General features: G+C 36.5%; 1 protein-coding gene across 1 annotated transcript; it reads left to right on the top strand.

Moving 5' to 3' along the window:
• The first annotated feature begins 307 nt into the window (after positions 1-307).
• Positions 308-12,590, top strand: LOC122001874 (stress response protein NST1-like). The gene is made up of 4 exons (XM_042556848.1): positions 308-1,189; positions 1,279-2,077; positions 2,158-3,194; positions 12,337-12,590. The coding sequence occupies exons 1-4, from the start codon at positions 696-698 to the stop codon at positions 12,509-12,511; spliced, it is 2,505 nt and encodes an 834-aa protein (XP_042412782.1). The 5' UTR covers positions 308-695; the 3' UTR covers positions 12,512-12,590.
• Positions 12,591-25,141: the final 12,551 nt, after the last annotated feature.

Raw genomic sequence — 25,141 nt, 5'->3', positions numbered from 1 at the left:
ATGAATGCAGCAGTTGAAATGTTTATTTGGAAAGTAATTTTGAAATTACAGATAAAAATTTGTTATTAATTCCATGCCAATGTAACATTTTAGACTGGGTTAACTCGCTTTGCTCCGATTGGATTGCATAATTCCATGCCAATGTAACATTTTAGACTGGGTTAACTCGCTTTGCTCCGATTGGATTGCTTTTAGCTATTTAAGTTACTAGGAGGCACATTATGAAATAAAGACCGAGCCGAAGACCGACATGAAAAATCAAATAATAAATAATAATGAAAACCGATATTTCCCCATTAGCCAAATAAGATGTCGCGACGCTTCTCCTTCTCCTTCTCCTACACGTCTCCTTCGAGCCCAGCCATTGGGGCGACCAGCCAGAATTAGGGTTTTCACGGTGAGCAACCTCGACTGCTTCAGTCCCTGTTCCTTCGTTTCCCTTTTGATTCCTCATTCCCGCTTTACCTGTCGGTGCTTGCACTCCTCGAGGAAGCTCTTCCTCTCGATTGCTTGCTTGATTAAGGGTTCCGCCGGATTGCGGCTGCTTCAGGATTATCCTTTCGGTCATTGGGTTTCTTGCTGAATTAGAATTAGGGGATTCTTAAAGGTCTGCGGTTTTTTGGGAGGTCGAGCACGCTCAGATCGGACGGAGGTTTGGGAAGACGTGTGGGATTTCGTAGGTTGGTTGTTGAATAATGTGTATACTTTGTGTGGTTCCGAGGTGGTCGCGAAGGATTGCCACCTTGTTGCCTTGGCTTCTGATACCGGTTCTCTTTTTTTGGGGCATGTCGCCGTTCCTCCCTCCGGGGCTCCGCTTCGAGATCACTTCTCCTCGGATCGCTTGCCTTTGCATCCTCGTCGTGACCCTCATCTGGTACAAGGGAGTGGTGCCTATGCTGAATTATTGGCAGGCCTGTCGGACAGCTCGTGAACAGGAGCGGCAGCGTGCGCTTGCAATCAAAATGCAACAGCTTTTGAAGACTGCCACCCGCCGATGCCGGAATTGTCACACCACTTACAGAGACCAGAATCCTGCTGGAGGCCGGTTCATGTGCTCATACTGTGGTCATGTTTCTAAAAGGCCCGTCTTGGATATTCCACGTTCAGTTGGGAGCTCATGGTTCAGTAAGTTTATGGGGAATTATAGATGGTTATGGAGTCATGATTCGCAAGCCCAGAGAAACATCAAGTCGGGTCTTTTTTCACTGGTGATTTTTTGCCCTTTTAGTTTTCTTCTCTTTCAATCTGATTTTCGGTTTTATTTTTTTCTTTTGTCAGTGTTAGATGGCTTTGTAGATTGATTTTCAGACATAGATCAAGAGAAGATGGTTCTAACACAGACCGTAAAGGGGTGCTATATAGGAGAGGGGATAATGGAGGAAACCTGCAGGAAAACAGGTGTGAGAAAATGAAAAGGAAAGCTGAAGAGAAACGTCAGGCCAAGTTGGAAAGAGAGATGCTGGAAGAGGAAGAGAGGAAGCAAAGAGAAGAGGTTGCGAAGTTGGTAGAAGAAAGAAGAAAATTAAGAGATGAGAACGTGAAGGCTGAGAGAGAAACTTCGAATAGCTCTGTTCCTGATGGTGAAAGGGACAATAGGAAGCAAGCAGATAAAAAAAGAGATGAGAGAAGAAAGGACAAGGATAGGGGATCTAGTAAAAGCAATTCTGATGTTGAGGATTTAGAGAAGCGAGCGAGCTGGGCTACTGAGAGAAAACATGAGTTCCACAAGAAGACTGACAATGAGAGACAGGATTCAATGGGAAGCACAATATTGATATCAAAATCACACACCATGGAAGCTTCACATGGAAATAAGGTGACAGCAAGTAAAACAAAATACTCTAGTCATATAACTGGCAATTCTCCATCTTCTGCAAGAAGTTTTGGCAGTTCCATACTTTTTGGGAGAAATATGCAGAACCCAACTAGTTCTGTAACTAAACCAATCAAACAAGTTGCAGGCTTCATGAATCCTTCTTCCAAAAATGCAAGAGATTTTCAAGGTGCTGGAGATGTAATTGTTAATGCTATGTCAAGTGGAAATAGTGGAGTTACAAAGAGCAATCTTAATCAGCCTGTAAGTAATGTATATTATACTACACATAATTTTCCTGTTTTTGATAATTATTCATTTTGATCATTGGATTTCATTTCTAGATGAATTCTTATGTGCAACCACGTCAATCTACTTTAAAGAAACCATGGCATCAACTATTTACCCATTCAGCTCCTGTTTCCACAAACTCTGAGTCAACTAATCTGATATGTCAAAACAATCATGGTCAAGTAGAAGCTCAGAATATGGACTTAAAGGATCAAACATTGATTCCTAACAGTTCTTATGATAATTCAGTTAATTTTGTGCAACCATTGCCTTTCAATTCTATGACATCACCTAATGGCGTATTTAATAGCACCTTATTTACTAACATTAAGGATTCAGCACAAAGTTTTATATCAGATGAAGCAGAAATTTATGAAGACCCGTGCTATGTCCCAGATATGATATCCTTGCTTGGTCCAGTTTCTGAGGAGCTTGATAATTTTCCATTGGATGCACGGTCTAATTTTCTTGATGATAATATGGCTGAGCCTCATGTCTTAAAGAATGCTTCTGCTTCTGTAAACATATCCAAACCTTCTCCAATTGAGTGCCCAATTTCAAGATTTCAAAATTCAGAAGAAAAGCAGAATGCTTTTGGCCCAGTTTCATGTACCTTAAAGTATCAGGAGCCACTAATGGTGAATGTGGATGAGTCACAGGGTATGTGGCAGATGTGGGAAACTCCACAGAGTCAGAATACAATGGGATTATTAGGCGGGCCTTCCAGCTGGCTTTTGGCTATGGGACAACAGAATTTAAAACAAGATGATATACCAAATCCATTATTAAACAACACATTGTTGTCACAGAGCATGAAGGGGAACCCTGCACTTTTGAGAACTAAGCCTCCACTGCCCGTTCATGATGGCGTGCTGCAGAATGAAATCACATATGGTGCATACAGTGCTGGTATGAATGGGAGTAATCCTTGGATAAAGACATCACCTTTGCAATCATTGCCTTCTGATGGGGTTAACCTGTTTCTTCCACCAAATCTCATAGATAATATGCAACACGTTGATACCACAGAAGTTAGTCCAAACAAGTCTGGATCTGATTACTCTATTTTATCTTCGGTTGATTGGGTGAGGTAAGTGCTATGCATGCTTAGGATTCCTTCGTTGGAGATTATACTTTAGCATGTGGCAATTTTATTTTTCTGCACTTAAAAATCCATAAACTTTGTGGTTCTTGCTTTTGAGTGAACTTCTAAGGCTGAAAAATAGTCGTACCTCATAATGAGCTACATTTCTTCACATAGGATTGCTTTAGTTACTTTCCTTGGGAGTTATGGAAAAATTTTGCTTGTTCGCTAGTCTTCTTACCAAGCACAATCTCATCCACCGATCTTGTTATCTATTTGATCTGAATTTATTTCCAATAGTGTTGATGTAAGTTATATACTTTGTTCTTATTTTCTGTTTAAAACAATTTGAATTGATTAATGTGGAAGGTGTAAGGGTGGAAGGAGACAAAAAAAAAGGGTAAAAATTAAAAGGGCACCCCATATTTTCGTTATCATCAAAAGGGTGCTCCCTTTTGAAAAAATATCAAAAGGGTGCTCCCTTTTGAAAAAATATCAAAAGGGCGCTCAATATCCCTAAATACCCTTGTTTCAATGTTGTTATAGCAACTTTGGCCAAAATTATTCCAATTATAGCAATTTTGGCCCAAGTTGCCCCTCTAGGTAATTTTGGTCAACTGCTCTATGTTGGAGTAATTTTGATTAAAATTGTTTCATAGGCCAAAATTACTCCAAATATAGCAGTTGTGATCAAAACTTACTCTAATAATAGTATTTGATAAGATTAAATCTTAACTACATGTTGGAGGAGCTTTAGCCAAAGATGCTACAAAATGGGGCTCCGTTTTGATATTTTTTTTTCAAAATGGGAAAGCCTTTTTGATGATAATGAGAATAAGGGTTGCCTTTTTTATGTTTGCCCTAAAAAAGTTTAGTTAATGGAATAAAAAAATGTTATAAATGACTTGAACATTTTTGTGATAGTCTTACATAGAGCTAAATGGAGTGATAAGATTTCATACAATAACAACTAAACCTTATCCAATTAGGTGGAGTTGGTTAAAAAAACAACTTGGTGCACGAAGCTCTAGGGAAGGGTCTATTGTACGCAACCTTATCCTGTTTTGCTAGAGGCTGTTTCTGAGACTTGAACTCGTGACCTCACACAGCAACAACTTTACCAAGGCTCTCCTTTGATAAGATTTCATATGACTAAAAAATAGCTTGTTGATGATGATAATGATGATATGACTAAATAGATTATTTTCTTGGTCTTGTTATTTGAAATATCAAGTTATGAAATTTTGTTATTGGGAGTTGGGAGAAATGCTCACTTATTATTTGAAATATGAAGTAATAAATTTTTGTTATTGGAGTTGAAAGAAATGTTCCATCGCTCATAATTCCTAAAAGCTAGGATGATTTTAGCTTGCTTCTTTTTGAACACAATGTAGGTTGTATTCTTAAAAAGGATGCATACTATATATTATATTTATCTATTAAAGTAGACTGCCTTAATTGAAGATGCTTATCTGGTCTTGATGTGTATCTTTGGTTCTTGATGAAGTTTCATATGAAGGATGGTGCAAGTGCTTCTTATTAATACATTAGTACTAACACCTTTACGATTTTACTGCCAATCCCAATTTTCTTTGAGCGTAATGGAAAATATTCCGACAATGATGATCAAGGTGCAAAAAGTGTATGCAATTGATGTACAGTTGATTCATTGTATAACACATGCAGTATGGGAAAATATATACTAACAGTCAAAATAAGAAAAATATTTATATTTGATAAAGATGGTTACCATGTCTACAATAAATAATATAATAAAGGAATCAGGTTCAGGATGAATTTACTAAAGTGACATTGGATGGAGAAGAAAGAACAAGTCGTCTAGAAGATAGTTGTTGATGCTATACTTGATAGGCCAACCAAACCAAAGAAAAACTTTCCTAGTTTAAAGGAATTTACCAAGAAAAGATAATAAGGGTAACTATGAAGGAAATCACTTTCAAAAGTATGAGAAGGAATCCTCCTTAAACACATTAAATAGATAAGAAGAAACTCTTCTTCAAAAGACAGGAAAAAAACTTGCCTTCCAAAGGTTTATAACACTTTTCTAGAAGCTTAGAGAACAAGTAAAAGAGTAAATGATGTTAACAAAAATTGTGCCATGCAATCTCAGTACCTATGACACTTTAATAAGCATTTTAAGACAATCAACATTAGAAACTAGAATAGCTTCATGATTGCATTCCCATAGTAACTCTTTCTAATGTTGGATTAATCATGATGTAGCTATGGTGTGCTTTCTAAGTTGTTTTGGTTGTCATGCAAACTCTACCATCAAAGAGATTGAGAATCAGGTGATCGGAAGAGTGGCGCTGGAGGATTAGAAAAATGAAAAGTTGTATCTGCAGATCTCATGCTTTTCCCCTCAATTGAAAATTAGTTGTCCTCGAATTTTCATCTTCATCTTTTCCATAATAAGGCATAAGATCAACAACATTAAATAGCTTAAAGTCCATATTCTCTGGATCTTGTATGCATTTTCACCAACTCTTTGAAAGGCTTCGAATGGTTCATAAGCTTGAGGTCTGAGTTTGAGAAACAACCTCTAGGAAAGAGTTTTTTTTTGAGATGAACCTAAACTGAATCTTTTTTTAAAAGTTGCGGGCTTACAGTGTTTCTTGGTAACAACTCTGTATTTTTTTATTTTGTTTGATGGTGCAGTCATGAACTTGCTCATGATTTTTCTTGATGTTCTTTGTTTGTTCTTTGACATCGCCATTAAAAATTTGACTGGTTGAAAAAGGAGCCAAATTAAGAGGATTTGTTGGACTATGACCATAAACCACTCTAAGGGGACTTTGATCAATTGTTTGACTTTAAGACGTATTGTAAGCAAATTCAACATGAGGTAAACAAATTCCATTGGCAAAGATTCTTACCAACCAACGTCCTTAAGAGATTTGTCAAACTTCAATTGACAGTGATTGTTTGTCCATCCTCAAAACGTATCCGAGGATGATTAGGAGAGCTAAATTGAAGTGAAGTACCAAGCTCTCTCCATAATGTGCCAAAAATGCTAAAACATATTTTGGATCTCAGTTGAATGAAATAGGTTTTGGCACTCTAACTTGACTATCTCTTTACAATAGAGATTAATATCATGAGATTCAAAGTCTCATAGCAAAGAACAAAGTTTGACATTTTAGAAAACTGATCAACAACCAACAACCAACAACCATAATAATAGACTGTAATAGAGTTTTTCTTCCTTGAGTGAGCAAAGCACAAGACAAAATCAATGTTAACATCTTCCCAAGGTGCAATAAGTATCAGTAAAGGTGTATAAACATAAAAATTGGTACTTTGGGAATGTGTCAAAGCAATGACATGTACAACACTTCTTTGATATAAAGTTCAACAACCTTAGGTAGAGTTTGTGCATATAGAAGGCAGAATTTGTCATAAAAAGCTACAGATTTGTGTTTATAAGTGAACCTTGATCAATGATATGTGAAAGGTCATACTCCATATGATATTTAAGATGCTCATTTTTTGGGGCGGCCTTAATGGAGGTGCATGGATGACTATGTGGAAATCACATTGATGCTAGGAACTTATCATTTATAATTATAATGATGGGATGTTTTTGGCTGATGTTGCATTCAAAGGCAATTGGATTGTCATAGAATGCAACTTTTAATAGAAGTTTGTCAAAATAATTTGTCAGCCATTAGTAGAGTTGTCACTTCTAGATTTTGATTAGTCTTGTCTGAGTAGCGAGTTGATTGGTTAGTCTTTTCCATAGGGTGAAGAAAAGTGGAAATATTTAATTGTGGAAGTTGATACCTTTTTCCATGGGAATAGAGGTTAAGCTTGTCAGTAATATCACCGAGTCAAATGGAAAATTTCTATGGAAGAACATTTTAACTTGGTTCATGCTGCCCAAATAACTGGTGATTATTATTGGGGCTGTGCAAAGTTAAAAATTTATTTTTTCTGAATATTACAGTGAGTTGAGGAATGCTGAAGTAGTGTATTTCTAAACCAATGCACAGACTAAGGTGAAGACAAGGGTTAGCTGACTTTGGGATCGGTTGGGTTAAAGAGCCTCCTGAAATTCTTTGGTCATATAAAACTACATGCAATGACCAAAGGGTCTCCATTTAAGCAGTGATTCCTGGCAGTAATTTTAGTGCTCTACAACACAATGAATTTCACCTGTCAGGAAGCTGGGCTTGAATTTGTGAGTAAACTTACAATTTTTGGAATTAGTTCGGAACTACTATACTTGGGAGCTTATAGGACAGTTCATGCAAGCCAACACCAAATGTCAAGATAGAGAGTTGAAGGTGTAAAATAAAGATCTTGTTCCTTTAGATATATCACATGCTAAAATATGGTCTAATTATTTGGTTGGCAATTTACCTTTTAGGAGGTTGGAGAGAAGACAACCAACAGAACAAAGGAAGATAACATTGAAAACTCATGATAGAAAGGTGTTCTGTAGTGGTATATTGTTTTTTGAGGCACTCTCAGGACACTTACCTAGGACCCTTGTTGCAAAGGGATAAAAGTCCCTTCCATAAATGAATTTTTAGCTCAATTCATTTGTCTCAAAATCGTGCATTTGTGTGTGTGTGTGTGGCTGCAGAGGTAAAATGGGTTGATGGTGCTTGACTATGTTGCATGTTGCAAAAAGGTGAAATCCGTCACTCTGGCAGCCCCCACGACTACCCACACCATTGGGAGGGAGTAAGGTACCGAGTAGACTCTTATATGGGAGTGCATTTTTCACCGGCTTCACGATGGTGGTTGACTAGTTGAGTAGGGTGTAGGTCAAGCAAGGGGAAAAAGTTGAGCATTTTTTATGCTGGATGAAGGAAGGAAAGGAATTCGTGGTGAAAAAATATCCTTAGGGAAAGAGAAGAGAAAGGTGGAGAAAAAAAAAGAGATGAAAGTAAACAAGTAAAGAGAAAAGGGCAAGGAATCCACTCTGCTAGGACCACTACTATCCATCCACCAAATTGCGAACTGCTACTGCTGTCAGCCTCCCCATGGCCGTCACGACCTCATTGCAGCAAGGCCATGACCTCGCGGTGAGGCCACAAGGTAGAGACCTCATGATGAGGCCATCGTTGACCTCCTTGCGGCAAGATCGCGTCCTCACTGTAAGGATGCACGGTAAGGTTGTGGCCTCGCCGTGAGATCGCATGGCTTTGAACTCGCAGCGACACTGATTGCATTGTCTGAGGTGATGGCTGCTACGATCTGTTAACTCAAGTTTTGCTGAATGACAAGTGGATTAAAGACCAAGTGTGCAGGATATGAATTTAATGGGTCTAAAGGACTAGGCACCAGGCCCAGTCGAAGGGTGGAAAGTTGGTTCTCCTAATTCTGGGTGGACAAAAAAATGCAGCAAAATCAATCCTGGGATGGATTTAAAATCCATCAGTCTATTATTTTTTTAATAAGTAAACAGAGGAAAGTGTCTCAATTCTTGTGTAATCCATCCTTTCTATCATCCCTATCTCAGAGTAAATAGAGCATTAAGTTAGGCAAGCAGGTGTGGTAGAAGAGGAGATCAGGATGGAGATTCAGGAAGAGGTTGGTAGGGTGCTTGCTGTTGTGGAGGCGGTGGGAAATTGAGATCAGAACAAAAAAAGGTCAGGATCAATGTTGCAGCAGCATAGTAGGTTGAGAGAGAGGTCAGGGTGATAGACGATGTTGAGATGAAGGTCGGGTAGTGGGGGGAGGTGGCAGTGGTGATAATTGTAGAGGTCTGGAAGGTGGTTGTGGATAATTGTCCTGGAATAGAGTCTTCAAATAGGGCTAGGTACATTTTATTCTTCCATACTATGTATTCTTCGTTTCCAATTACCCAACTAATCAACCTTTTTACTCCTCCCATCTCTTCCACTCTGTTCCCTTCTCTCCTTTCCCTTCTCTCTCTTTTTTCCTTTGGGGGTACAAAGAGGGTTAAGCTCAATATTATGGAAGGAAAGAAACTCTTAAGAATATGGCACATGCCAATGTCTACAATTTTTATGCCTACACACCACCACAGGTGATTCAATTCTGTATAATTATGTAGAGTTATTACTTCTAAATTTTTGTTATTCATCTAATGTATGAGAAGATTTTGGAAATGATAAAACAATTCAATGGCTTGCACTAATATAATCCATGCCAAGTTGATGAAAGATTAATGGAAATGATAAAACTACATTATGAAATATTTTGGATTGACTGATAATTTTAATCATCGCATTTTGGACAAACTAAGGACATGCCATTTGAATTGAATTTATAAGGAATGCACATTGACTGAGATGAAGTAAAGAGAAGAGCCTCAGGGCCATAAAAGACATTTACAAGTCCTTCACAAGCTCAAGTAAAGAGGTCAACCTAGATAGAAAGGACATAAATCTTTATCGAGTTGAATTAAAGAGGTAAGCGGGCTTAAAAGATAAATCTGAAGAGAAGGGCTTAAATCCTTACTGAGCTCTAGTTAGGTGAGTCTAAGCCTAAGGGTCATAAAAGACACCTAAATATAAAGGTTCAGTTTTATTGAGTAAAGTAAAGAGGTGGGCTTAAAGGTAATAAAAGGCAAACATAACTATAATTGTCCTAAGTCCTTGTCAAGTTAAAGAGGTGAGCTTCAAGGTCATAAAAGGTAGGGCAAGGAATAAAAGACTTTTAAGTTCCAAATTAAGATAAACATACAAACAAACAAACAGCCAAATAGAAAGTGTGTACACAAACAGGACTTAGTACACAATACGACTAATGGTAAGTGTGTAATGCAAAAACATGAAAATATATCTAACTTGAAGCCAAGCTATTTAACTACATAAGTGTTTATCCAATCATGTAAGAAAATACAAGGGTTATGCTAGGCTATCATTTTTTGTCTTTTCCTTCATTCTTCTTGTCCTTTAAAATTTTCTCTTGAGTGTTAGGGGAACATTTTTGCTATCACCGAACCGAGTGTAACAGCTACTTTCGACCTACATATCTCATTTGTTTTGCTCTAAATCTTTGGCAAAATGGACTTAAGAATGGGCGAGGCTTGGACAACCTGATGGTGACAGACCTGATAGTTGATATCAAAGGAACTTGGTACAAATTTTGATAAACATATAGACAAATTACTGAACTCCTTATAGTTCTCAATTGCTTTGTTGAGCTCCTTGAGATGTTTAGCAGTCAATTGGTCTCATATAGACAAGATGATGCGTGATGAGTTTGAAGTTGAAATTGCCACATAGTTTGTCTCATACTCACTTGGTGAGATGAGTTGCACTTATGTCTCTCCTAGCAACTTGTAACTTCCTCTTGCAATAAACAGTGAATCCTAATCTTGTAATAGATCTCAATTAAATGGCAGGGTCCTCACTTAACATGGCTTCCTTTTTTTTCAAACAAAAATCTAACAATAATTTTTTAAGTATCACTTTTTCACCTTTTTTTTTTTTTTCAGTTTTTAAAAAATTGGACTTAACTAAATTGGATCAAAAGTGAAGGTGCAGTAGGTGAACAATGTGAGTTGGCATTGGAAGTGCAATGGTGGTTGAAGATTAGGAGAAGATGGTGAAGTTGGAAGTGACATTAGGAACAATGGCGTTACTATAAGTTGGATGCTAATGACAACAATTTAAAAAAAAAAAAAAATACTAGTGCTAAAAAAGAATCCTATATAATTGAATTCTTTCTCAAGTAATACGACACACAAAAAATTGTTTTGTTAAATGATTAAAAGATCTGATTGAATGGAAAGATATTCTATCTAGTCAAAGTTGTTTGTATTGAGATACTAATAAGAATGGTAAGCTGACATAAGATAAGATTGCATATCATAGCTTCATTAAATCCTAGTGCAACTTCGGTTCCACTTGGAATAATTTAAGTCATTTTTTATGGTAAGATCCTGAGGATTGGGATCACAATCATGATTATCATGAATGCTTGATTGTTGAATCCTAGGTCATGGGCTTTGATTCTTAAGTTGGCTTCTTTAAAACAACCCAGTGATTATACACATGATAGTATACTTTGGGCTGCAAACTTTGTAAGTTTGATTTTTGAGAGCAATACAAGTAGAACAAGTTACAGCTTTCAAAAATGAAGTTAGGTAATTGGAATCAGTTTCAAGTTTCAACCTGTATTGATCAATTTGTATTATTTCCACAGAAAAGTATAAAGAGACTAAACAAAAATAAGATTAGCTAATTACAATTATTTTCAAGTTTCATCCTATAAACATCAGTTCATATTATTTTCTTATAAAATTATAAAGGGATCAATACCATTGAAATCTAAGGAAAAATTGTATTCTGTATGTAGGCTCCTTAAACGCTTCACCAGCCAATTACAATTTATTTTTAATCAGTATTTTTATTTTTTAAAATAATATTGAAACAAATTCATAACTAACTGGTAGAGCTAGGTAGCACTCTAGAGACTGATATACAACTAGGGTCAATTTGTCATAAGCCTTGAAATGAGACAATCTAATCTGTCTTGATTTTATTTTTTTTCAAAGAACATAATTTGGTCTAAAATGCATTTTTGGTGTGCCACTGTTTTTTCATATTGTTTTTTCTGTTGTACATGGAAATATTGTTTCTTCGTGGAATTTTTGTTATACACAATATTTGCTGATACAATTACAATCGATTATTTTGTTGTGGTACGATATTTGTTTTTATCATGAGCCTTTTTCATGTGCTTTTGTTCTATTAGTCAATTTTGTGCTTCCTTTTTCAGTATGAATGCTATCAATGCTGAATTGGTTCCACAGGAAGCATTGGCATTCAGTTTCTTATCTTTCTGGCACTTTAGATAGGTCCTCAGCTTAGCGATCTTTTTGATTTGAAAGCTCGCTTAAGCTAATCATAGTGGAAAATTACATGCCTTCAACTTGGCAAGTTAGTTGTATAGGGAACGTTTGATTTTGTTAGATCAAAGTAGCCATTTCATCATTATGGATTGACAGTCATATATCTAGTGTTCTTCCTCAAAATTGTCTTTGTCGGCGACAGTTTATTGTCTTCTAAACTAAGTTTTATGAGATTTCTTGATCCAGCAGCAGTTTATAATTTGGATGGTCGTTTTTTTTTTTTTGATGAATAAAGTTTGATATGACAGAATGCAAGTGTAACATGTGACCTTTTGTCTTTGGTGGTTGCAGGCCTCATCCTGTTGGCACAAAGGAGTGGCCTCACAGTCAGAAAAGTGAAATATCTCATCTTGGCAAAGCAAATACAGAGTCACAGCCATCATTCAGACTAAAAGAGACATTATACACCGTAAATGAGACAATGTTTCCAAATGCTTATGACCTCACCTCTCATGAGGACATTTGAAGAATTAATTCATTTTCATGTTGCGAATGCAATGATCATTTCATCAGTATAAGCAAGCCATGACATACATGATTTTATCCGTTCTACTGATCTTTGACTGATTGAATATAATTGCAGGGTTACATATCACTCGTCATTTCCCTGGGCATTTCTTGAGTTTTGGATGATATCTGTCCTCGGGAAGTTCACGGCCAAGTAAGAACTCCATTTTAGGACTTAAAAAGGGCTAAGTTTCAGTTCTTTTCACATGGTACATGGCCATGGCTTTGTGATATTAATTCTTAGGAGATAGTTTTGTGTAAGCTCATGTTTGGGCCTGCTTTTTCTTCGTATCCGCTTCCTATTCCCTCTTCCAAGAAGATTTTCCACTCGAATCAAACCTTAGAGGATGATACCTAAAGAACGTGAGGAATTGATAGAGAATAATGGGTCGGGTTTGGATTGCATTTTATATTTCCATACCTATTTTCATTTATTATATTCATCTTCATTTCCATCAGATTTTCAACTTTCAATCTCATATCCATTACGATTGGATATTCATCTAACTATTAGGTAATGGATATTCATCTAACTATTAGGATGATAATGGATTGAGTTTGGGTAGCTCCTATATAGTGTAAAATATTATAATTAAAAGACTTAAAATGTCTTCATAATGATTTGATATTTTTTATTTTGGATCTAAACCCTTATGATTTTATTTTTAATTTCTATCTAAAAGTTCATAATCTTTTTCATGTTTTTTTAATGTGGGATTTTCCTATCCCTCGGTCCAACTTGCCTATTAGGATTTTCTTGGTGTCTGGTCGTTTTGATTTAGGCATGAAAATCTCCACTTTTTTCCTTATAGGTTAATATTCCACTTACAAGACTTGATTGAACCATGATTTTTGTGCACAGTCGATGGTTAGTTCTTTTAGCAGTTCGGGCTCTGACACCAAGTGTCTTGACCAAAAGAATTAAGATATCTTCATAATAATATGATATTGTCTACTTTAGACTTAAACCTTTATGATTTTATTTTTATGCTCTATCCAAAAGGTATTATATCAATGAAGATATTTTTCCTTGTAAGTCTATAATCATTTCTATATGTTTTCAACGTGGAACTTTATTTGCAACCATTTTAATTCAATATAGAAGCAATCGGATAACTGTTACAATTTGTAGGAGCTACTCGGGGTGAGTTAAAGATTTAGAATTTATATCATGTAGAAGTTACCTAGTAGTTGCTACAACATATAGAAGTTACTTAGTCGTTGTTACAACATGTAGAAGCTACTTGATATTTGTTATAATATGTAGAAATTATTCGATAGTTGCTACAATGTATAGATGCTTCTTAGTAGTTGCTATAAAGTTTAGGATTTTAGATTTATATCATGTAGAAGTTATTCGGTAGTTGTTACAACGTGTAGAAGTTACCTAACAATTGCTACAACGTATGTAGTGTGAGTTTTGGGTTTAAGATATCTGATTATTATTATATCAAAAGTATTATTTATTAATTTGGTCAAAATTATTTAAATTTCATAAAAAAATATTTTAAAATAGTTATAGAAACTATTTTGATATAATAGTGTTAAGATATCCTAAACCTAAATTCTAGATTTTAAACTCACACCAAATATATTATAGTAGCTATTATGTAGTTTTATATGTTATAAGTTACTGAGTAGTTTCTACTATAGAAGTTACTTGATAGTTATTATATGTTGTAAAAGTTATTTGATAGCTTCTAAAACAATGTTGAATTAAGGGATAATTTAGGATAAAATCACGAGAGGTGCGCCCACTCTATTTTTTTTTTTAAAGAAGGAATGATTTTTAATAATTTATAAAATTTGGGATGTCTTTCTAATTTTTATCCATCATAAATTCTAAATTTTAAACTCATGTAAGTACGTTCATTTAATTTTTTTTTTAAAAATTAAATGAGCACCTTTTGATGATTTATAAAATCTGGGTGCCATTTTTTTCCCTAAGTCGTGAATAATTTTCAAACTACATAAATCCAAATTAATAGTATTCTCACCTATTAAATTATACATATATAAATCTTTATCAGTGTACAATTATCTATATAATAGAGGTCTAAGTTAATGTCCTTATTTTTACTGGTTGGTATGGTTTATAGGGAAGAAGATGAGTAAGAAGAGAAAGAGAATGCAAACTTAAGAACAATTAATTTTGTCTTGAAAAAATATTTCTATTTTATTGCCATTTGCATCTATATAATACTCAATTTGTCTTCACATGCAATATTAAATGGTCAATGGAAAAGCCAAATAATTAATCATGCAAATGAAAGTTTGAAGTTAAGGATTATCTAGTTGCTCAGGAAGGACAATGTTTGTAGTTTTTCATACAACATAAACCCTAACTAATACATAGAAGAGGTCATGACCTACCTTTATCTTAGTATTATATACATCAATTTTCTCTAAACACGTCTACATCCATGTTATACATGTGACAATGAAAAACTATAACCCTTAGTTTAGGGTTGATCATAGATACAATGATTGTTATAAGTGGTCAACAATGAAGACGAGGTAAAATGGACTAATCAAAATTTGCACGAGTTCAAGAGATCCCTTGTTGGTTCATTTCCATATGATTAGTTTGGCTTGCTGAGATGAACCCGACCTAACTTAGTCTTTACTCGGTCAGCTAATCCGCTTGATCAACCCAACCTATAACTTAAAATAAAAACCATCTCATTCGGGTCGATCAACTAAACTATAGTCATGCACGCCAATCGAGAATATTGCCAATATAAAATATAAATTAATTAATCTTCTTGATAGCTTAAACTTTTGTGATTAATACTTAATTAATCAATTCGTTGCATTGCGTGGTGTGCTTTGTGCATCAAACAGGGCACGTCTTCCGCAATTAATTAATTTTTGAAGGCTACGGTGACGCAATGGGCAGGCGAACTGATGACGAACACAGCGATGACGTCAGCATTTCATTAAAAATTCGATCTCAAGGTTCGATGTGTTCCATTGCTTTGTCAAAAGCATCTCTCCCATTCAAAAGTATAAAAATTATAATTAAGCAATAGCAATTATAATATATGATGTGAGTTCCACCATATTTTTTTTAAAAAAATATTACGTAATTTATAAGTTTAAGAATTATTAAAAATTATATTTAAAAAAAAAACTAAACAATAGCATAGAATATAATATAAAAAATGATAGTTTTGAGTCCTTTATTCAATTTGAAAGTATTGGTAATTTAAATGACTTTTTCAAGTGTATCTATCTGTTTATATTTAAAATTTAATAAATGATAATGTAGTAATTTTAACTAACCCTCCTAAAAATTTAATATAGATAAACTTCCTTAAAAGTACATCTATTTATTCGAGCTCAAATTTGATGAAAAAAATGGTCATATAAAACTATTACATAATGTATCTAAAAATAGTCGTATTTTTATATGATCATTTTGAGTCATTTGGTCAATTAAAAAGTATAAATTGTTAGGACCTTAGTGACCGATTAGAGAGGGATGAATAATCCCTGCATAAAACAAACAAAAATATCTTCCTAGACTTATAACTTAAATAACCACTTGTATAAGAATAAATAAAAGACAAAAAGGAAAGAGGTATTGAAAATTTACTTAGTTATAACTGAGGAGGTTATTGATCCAAGAAAATTGAAGCGCACTAACAATCTCCTTCATGCGGAGAAGTCTCTTACAACATTCAAGGCTCACAAAGCAAAGCTAAACTCTAACAAACTCAAGCGCAAGTGTTGTGTCAAACTATTCTGCGTTGTTCTGAGCTTTTGGGAGCAGGATTATTTATATAGCCCTGCTCGGGGCGTCTAGAAGCGTTCGAGGCGCTTGGAATAAGATAAAACCTTATCCTCAACGCAACGGTCAAAGAACATGTCGAAAGTAATAAAACTTAGGTCCGAACGCTCGGACTGCTCCATGCGCCCAGAATGGTTCTGGGCACCCCGAAAGGGAAAGTCAACATTTTGTTGACTTTCTCTCCGAGCCTCTAGCTTCGGCTCCACTTGTTTCAGTTCGGGTCTTCCACTCCGGCTCCACTCCCTTGGGTGATTTCGGCCATCCGGAATAGGGCTCACCTGAACCCAACTTCCGACCTTCTCCTCGAGCAAGCTTCCGCTCCGGCTTCTCGTCCTTCGAAAATGCCGCATGCCTCCTTCTCATCCACCCGTGTACTCTTCCGTAGCACCTCGTCCCTCAGACGCACCGAGCCTGTCGACTCTCTCCCGTGCCATCCTTCTCGCTAGCTGCATCTTTTGTTCGACATCATGTGCTCTAAGTTCCTGCACACTTAGACATAGGATTAAACACACCAGGACCTAACTTAGCTTGTTTGATCACATCAAAACTACATTGGGATACCAACAATCTTTCCATTTTTGATGTGAGCAACCCAAGTTAAGTTAGGGTAAACTAACATAAATTAAAAAGCAATAAATTTGCAGTTAAATTGTAAAAATTGAAAAATGTTTAAATCTACCTTCCCCTGGACTTAATCTTCCCTTAATGTTGAAAACTTAGACATAGGATTAAACACAATAGGACCTAACTTAGCTTGTTTGATCACATCAAAACTACCTTGGTATACCAACAATCTCCTCCTTTTTGATGTGAGCAACCCAAGTTAAATTAGGGTAAACTAACATAAAGTAAAAGCAATAAATATGCAATTAAAGTACAAAAATTGAAAAATGTTTAAATCTACCTCCCCCAGACTTAATCTTCCCTTCTCCCTATTTAATCACATAAAAAATGGGGTACCAAAAGAAATCAAAGGGTAAATTTTTCAAAAATAAGAAAGTTTTTTAGTTATATATAAAACAACTCTGGGTTTCCAATAAAAAACTTATCAGTTTTTAAAATTTTTGAAAATAATTTGCAACGTAATTTTAGAAACGTTAAGTTTTGCAAGAAAAAAAATATTTGAGTAACTATTTAAATCATTATTTAATTATAATTAAATGTTTTATCAGTTAGTCAATTAAATACTTTATTTCATTAATTGGCTTCTAGACTATGGCGAGACACTAGGTATTCTTGGTTATTGGAGCAACAACTATTTTCTAGACAAAGTCTCTTAAGGAAATTCAAACATTTAATTTTCTCGCTGAAAGCACTAGGTCTAATTAAAGTTCAATTTAGACAAGACTTTGGAACCCACTATAGGTTCCAGCCAACTGGGTTAATTAAAAATCTCTTAGGAATATTTTTCTGAGAAAAGTAAAATACCAGTTCAATTTATTATATTTCCTAATATTTTAATTTTTAACATTTAAGCATGCATGATTTTTCAGGTTCTTTATTTTTTTTTGTAAATTATCAAATTTTAATTTTATTTTATCAAATTCTTCTAATGAACAAGATTTTGCTAGAATTAATTTTAACTCTTTAATTTATTTTTCTAATTTACAACAATCTTTAGATAATAATTTAACAAATTTAAATAACTTATCGGGAGGAAGAGATCGTACCTAACTTACCTTGTCGATCTCGTTATTCATAGCTCCCCTTGAACTGCTGCTCTCTTCCGATGTCGCTCCCCCTTCATCGATACTCTCGATGCTCATTTCGAACGAGCTTGCTTCGTTTTCGTCATCTTGATGACTTGCCATTAATGCAAGTCTGGCAACAACTTCAACTTCTGATTCGGACGACGTTTTGTCCCATGTCACCTTTAGCGTCTTGTACTTGTTCGATTGGACAGGCTTCTTGTTCCTTCCTTTGTCCTTGTCCTTGATCTTTAACTTAGGACAGTTGTCTTTAACGTGCCCTTCTTCGTTGCAGTGGTAGCATCTGATTGTTTTTTTCTTTCTACCCTGTAGATGGTTAGTTTTTTCTAGATTTAAATAATTTTTTAAATTGTCTTACCATCATTACCGTTTCATCGTTGTCCAGAGAGGATTCTGAATCTCGTTCGTTCATCCTTGCCTTAAAGGCAACATTGTGCTTCGGCTCCTTCTTCGGATCTGCACATCTTGTTTCATGGACTTCAAATATTGAAAATATTTCTTCTAAGGTAACAAAATCTAAATCTTTAGAAATATAGTAAGCATCTACTAATGATGCCCACTCAGTCAATCTAGAAAATGCATTAAGCGCGTACTTTAGCGAATCTCGATTGCTTATATTTTCTCTGAGATTCGTGAGTCCGGTGATTAGTTCCTTCATTCTCGGGTGAAGATGTGCAACGATTTCTTTTGCTTCCAATTTTATGTTGCGTAACTGATTCCTTAGCAGATCTTGTCTCGCAAGCTTGACTTCAGATGTCCTTTCGTGTAGCTCAAGGGACTTCTCCCAACGCTCCTTTGCTGAGTCATAAGCGCCGATCCGGTTGACTTCTTGTGACAATAGGACGCTCAGCAGATGGAACTCTGCTTTGCTATTTGCCATGAAGTCGGCCTGCTCCTTCTTCGTCCACTGGTATTCTTCTTTTCCTTTGGGTGCTACAAAATTGAATTTCATTATTAAAAGTAATTCAAAGTCGATTTTAAAGAATACCTCCATCTTCTTTTTCCAGCTCGCGAACTCCCCCTCAAACTTCGGTGGATAGATGCTCGGTTCGGCCATCTCATGTGCTTCATTCGGCGATTAGTCCTCCTGAAGTGTCCTGGCTCTGATACGACTTGTTAGGACCCTTGGCGGCTGGCTAGAGGGGGGTGAATATCCCTTGCACAAAAACAAACAAAAATACCTTTCTCGGCTTATAACTTAAACAAACACTTGTATAAGAATAAATAAAAGACAAAAAGGAAAGAGGTACTGAGAATTTACTTGGTAACAACCGGAGAGGTTGTTAATCCAAGGAAGTTGAAGCGCACTATGAATCTCTTTCAGGAGGAGACGCCTCTTACAACATTCAAGGCTCACAAAGCAAAGCTAAACTCTAACAAACTCAAGCACAAGTGTTGTGTCAAACTATTCTACATTGTTCTGAGCTTTTGGGAGCAGGGCTATTTATATAGCCCTGCTCAGGATGCCTGGAATGGGATAAAACCTTATCCCTGACGAAACGGTCAAAGGCCTCGTTGAAAGTGATAAAACTTGGGTTTCAGGCGCCTCGAAGGGAAAAGTCAACATTTTGTTGACTTTCTCTCCGGGCCTCCAGCTTCGGCTCCGCTTGCTTCAGTCTGGGTCTTCTGCTCTGGCTTCGCTCACTTGGGTGATTTCGGCCATCCGGAATAGGGCTCACCCGAACCCAACTTCCGGCATTCTGCTCGAGCATGCTTCCACTTCAGCTTCTCGTCCCTCGGAAACACCGCGCGCCTCCTTCTGACTCGCGTACTCTTCTGCAACACCTCATCTCTCAGACGCACCGAGCCCATCGGCTCTCTCCCATGCCATCCTTCTCGCTAGCTGCGTCTTTTACTCGACATCCCGTGTTCCTAAGTTCCTTCACACTTAGACATAGGATTAAACACAACAGAACCTAATTTAGCTTGTTTGATCATATCAAAACTATCTTAGGGTACCAACGTAAATGCACTCTAATAACCTTCCAAAGTGCATCCATCTATTTAGGTGACGATTATTCAGGGGTATTTAGGTGACTATTATTTAGGGGTATGAGAATGGAGAATTGGAATGATTCGTTGTTGTTATGTCTGATTAATAGTTATGAGAATGAAATATAAATTTTTAGGAATGGATGAAACTCATCTCTCCCCTCAGGTTTAATATCCCATTCTAAAAGTATAGTTCTTTCAACTTCCAACCAATCGAATTTGTCGATATATTTGTTGTATCGGTGGTGATCTTCAAGATCACAATTTGGTCAAGATTTAATCGCTTAGGTAGATTTTTTAGCTCCGTCGCGGTGAAGGCAAGATGTTACTGATCTGAATAACGGAAGCGTTCCTCCATAGATCTAACATACGTGACTTCAATGGTGTTGCTGTCGTTGTCAATGGCAGCAAACCCCACTTTGCCCCATTTGAAGTTGGTGACGTTGATAATGCCGGAGGAGCCAGGCATGGTTCCCGTGGCTTGGTATATGGTGCCGATTAAGGTCGTGGCATTGGTAATCTTGTGAAGCTTCATAGTGCAGAAATAGTCAAGGAGGATGTGGACGGAGAGGGTATTTTTTTGAAAGACGAGAGGACATTTTTGAGAGAGGAGAATGCGGATGGATGGTGGCCTTTAAGAGTATTTTTTGGAATTCTAGTTGGTTCCCATTCTAGAATATAAAACTAATCAAACACTATATTAAAATAATTATACTCATTCTCATTTCAGTCTACTATCAAATTCATTCTGATTCCTATTTCTATTCCTATTCCTGTAGCTTAAACCAAACACCCTTGCCTCTATAGATACACTATAGAATGATCTTGGCAAACCTATGCCCCTATATACCTTCTAGATAGGAACCATGTTAGTGCAACAATGCTCCTAAGTGGTTGAATTTGACTTGATTCTTTTGATATGTTTGATAAATATTTTAAGTTAGATTTTACTTATATATTTTTATATGTGTATCATACATGTCGGGACTTGACAGAGTATACATGGAGTTCGTGGAGCTCGGTCACTCAATGTGGTCAAGATATTTATGTTGGGTTTTTCGGGCCGCGAAAACCGCTTTTTCGCGTCGCGGAAACCCCGAAAGCCCCGTCACCGGATCCGTGCGAAGTAAAATAAAACAAAATTTACGAGTACGAGTTTCTTAGACTTAGTTCTAAACTAGATTTACAAGGAGAAAACCTTTTACCCTTGATGCGTGCCCTTTACGAATCCCGCTCGTCCAAGGAAGTGCCGGATCTCGAGATTGTCAAAGTAGACAATCCTCTAGAAGTATCCACACGAACAAATGGGTGGAGAAAAACTAACAAAGGTGTGCTAGCACCCTTGATCAGTCACGGCAAGAGGAGGAGAGGGAGAGAAGCAAGAGTTCTAGGAGGAAGAAGATGAAGTGAATGCCCTTGAATGAAAAATTCATTCCCTTTCATTTTGAGTAGCCGGTCACAATTGTAACTCCTTTACAATTAATGTGGCCGGCCACATTAAATGGAAATGGGGTTTGTAACCTCCATGATGTGGCACACACATGTGCTAAACATGATGATGTGTAACACCATTATTGGCCACTTAATGCCAACTCACAAATGAGGTGGCAAATGGTCAAGTCAAACTTGACCTTTCATCTTCCTTCTCAAGTCAAGTCAAACTTGACCAAATCTCTCTCATGGTTGATCTAATCTAACCATTTGATTCAAACCAATTTAATATAATGAATTTAATTCATTTAATTAAATTGATTCAATGAGTCATAATCTAAATTAGACTCATTGAACACATGAATCAACTTGAGTCCAACTCAATTAGCCCAATTAGGATTACTCTTAATCCAATTTGACTCATCACATGAATCTAATCCTCTTGGTTCATCATATGAACCTAATCTCCATCTAATTGTCCTTTGTGTGCGACCCTATAGGTTCTTGTAACGTTGGCAATGCCTCTAAACCCATTTAGGAGCATAAGTAATGAGCGGTATCTAGCAACACATCATTACTACCCAAGTTACAAGAATGTTGAGATCCAACATCACCTTGTGACCACTAATTGTGACTCCTCACAAAATATGACAAGCGTCCTTCTACCCTAGACATCTAGATTGATCAATGTGAGACATAGGTCGTGTCATCCTCTGACCAATCTAAATCTTGAACTCCAAGTAGACTCACTAAATCAAATGAGCTCAATATCTCATATTGACTCATTTGGGTATGGCCATACACTTCGTGGTCTCACTCTATCAAGAATATCGATGTCACTCCCGTCATATAGGAGGGATAGATCCCATCTACATCACTCACATCCCTCTGCATAATTCGTTACATACCCAGTAATCGCCTTTATAGTCCACTCAGTTACGGGTGACGTTTGACGAAACCAAAGTACATAACTCCTTATGTAGGGAACCATGGTGACTTCAGGTCTAAGAACTAGTAGTCATACTAATAGCCACATGAGAAAGTATATGACACTCATATAACGATCCATGATACTTTCTCATGGCGGGTCATTCAGTATACATTCTCCAATGCATACCCATGTGTCAACTTGATATCTCTATATCCATGACTTGTGAGATCAAGTCATCGAGTTGACCTACTTGCTAGTTTTATTGCATTAACATTGTTCCTGAATGTTAATACTCGACTAGGAATGATTAAGAGTAGTGTTCCCTATATCATCTCACTATCGGTTCAACTAACCGATTGATATAGGTAAGAACCTTCTACTCAAGGACGCTATTATACTTAGTTTATTTGGCACCAATACAAGTAGGTATAATAACCAAAAACAAATGTCTTTATTTATATAAGAATATGATACAACAATTCCATAATACAATCATCAAATGATTGGCTATAGGACTCTAACTAACAATTTAGATGAATTATGTTTATGAGATATGTTGGTGAAATTGTCCTCAGGTCTACCAGTTTAATTAAGCTTGAGTTGACTCAAGCTAAAATTTTGATGCTTTATAATATGTGAGAAAGAAGTCAAGTAGGCCAGGGGAGGACCAGATACTTGTCTGAGAAAGTCCTAATTGGAGGTTAGGAAATAGAAAGTCCTAACTAGAGGTTAAACAACAAGAAGTCCTAGTAGGGCTAGACAGTGAAGACCTAGTTGGGAACTAGGTAGTGGAAGTCCTAGTGGGACTAGACAGTGAAGACTTAGTTGGGAACTAAACAGTGCAAGTCTTAGCAGGGCCAGGTAGTGGAAGACCTAGTTGGAAACTCGGCAATGGAAGTCCTAGTAGAGTTAGGCAATGGAAGAGCTAACTGGAGGTTAGGCAATGGAAAGTCCTAGCGGGGCTAGACAAGGGAAAAGTCAAAGTGGGTCAAAAGTTAACCAGATACTTGATGAGCAAAAGTCTAATAGAAAGTTAGCGAGAAAAGTCCAAGTGGATCATGGAGGACAGGACATTTGATACGAGATGGTAAGTCTAATGGGTCATAAAGGACCAGACACTTGGCACAAAATGAAAAGTACAAGTGGGTCAAAGGTTGATCGAACACTTGATGAAGAAGTCTTGGCAAGTTAAGGGTGACCAGATGCTAGGTAACGAGAAGTTCCAACGAGTCATGAATGACTCTAGGGCTAGGCAAAGGAACTTTAAACTCGGGTTAAGTTAAGGGTTGGGCAAGCGATTAGGATAATCGATTAAGCCCAAAGTAATTGATTAGAGTAATCGATTAGGAGTTCTTTGCGAGAGCACAGAAGGGTGAGGAATCAATTTGGTAATTAATTGGCTCATGGTAATTGATTGGAGGTGTCATCACGAGAGCACAAAATGTGTCAGAATCAATTGGGCAATCGATTCTAGAAATGTCAATCAATTAGGTCAATCAATTAGGCTATGTTTATCTCACAAACAAAAAGTCTTGAATCAGTTGGGGAAAAATGTAGATTAGGGAAATCAATTAGGCTGTGTTTCTCTCACGAACAGAAAGCCTTGAATCGATTGGGACAATCGATTCAAGAAAATCTCAATCGATTAGAGCAATCAATTATACAATGTTTTTGCGATAATAGAAGCTTCTGAATCGATTGTGGCAATCGATTAAAAGTTTCCAAATCGATTGGTAAGGCTCACCATTCAGTTAGATGGGCGAAAAAAAATTATTCTGCAGGTTTTGAACAGTTAAGCTGATGTGGTAATCGATTAGAGGTAAGTCAATCGATTAGGATGTGTCGAAGTAACCCTAGAAAAGGGTTTTCATGCAAATTTGAAGCACATCTATTCATGCTAGTTCTTGGGTGTTTGGAGAAGAAGTGTTGCTACATTTTCCACCACCAAGATGTAATCTAAAGTAAGAAAAGAGCAACCAAAGCAAAGTTCATGTCATAAAGTCATTTTCAATTTCCATTGTAACCTAGTTTAAGTTTCTTGATTGTTTTCTCATGTTTGATCTTGTACAAGACTTCTCTGCCTATAGGAAATAGGTTTTCATAGTGCATTTGTGAGAGTGAGGAGTGAACCCTTGGATTAGTTATCTTAAGGAGGTGGATACTAAGAAAAATGAAGGTGTTAGCATTACTTCAAAATTTTCACTACAAATCAAGTTCAAAGAAGAGATCGAAGTTAATCACCTCCTATAGCTCTCTACATGTCCTAATAAGGGGTATTAGAGCGAGAATGCTCTTCATCAGACTAACTGCCGAAAGAAGCAAGGGCTAGAAGAAGAAGAAGTTGAAGCCCTAATTTTCAACAAGTCAAAGACTCATAATCAAAGGAGCTCAATTTCAAAATATATTTCCGAGATGGATTCAGATATGACATCTGAGCATCTCCACCATTTGAAATGGAAAGATTTGATCTTTGAAAATCAAGGGTCAAAAATTTATTCATGATGGATATAAAGCAATTGTTTGCTCTAATGGAGGGATTTCAAGCTCCAACGGATAGTAAAGGAAAACTCCTCAAGAAGAAGAAATGAACCAAAGAACAAATCAAGAAATGATGATAAGATAACCAAATTGTTGGTTAATTTATTGTCAAGCACCATCTTGTACAAAATTGGAGAATATCAAGATTCCAAGGAGCTATGGAACAAGTTGGAAAAGCTTCATGAAGATCCGATC

This window comes from Zingiber officinale, chromosome 7A (assembly GCF_018446385.1).
Source record: "Zingiber officinale cultivar Zhangliang chromosome 7A, Zo_v1.1, whole genome shotgun sequence".
Lineage (NCBI taxonomy): Eukaryota > Viridiplantae > Streptophyta > Magnoliopsida > Zingiberales > Zingiberaceae > Zingiber > Zingiber officinale.
Note: the sequence above shows the minus strand (reverse complement) of the source record. Positions and strands in the feature narration are given on the sequence as shown.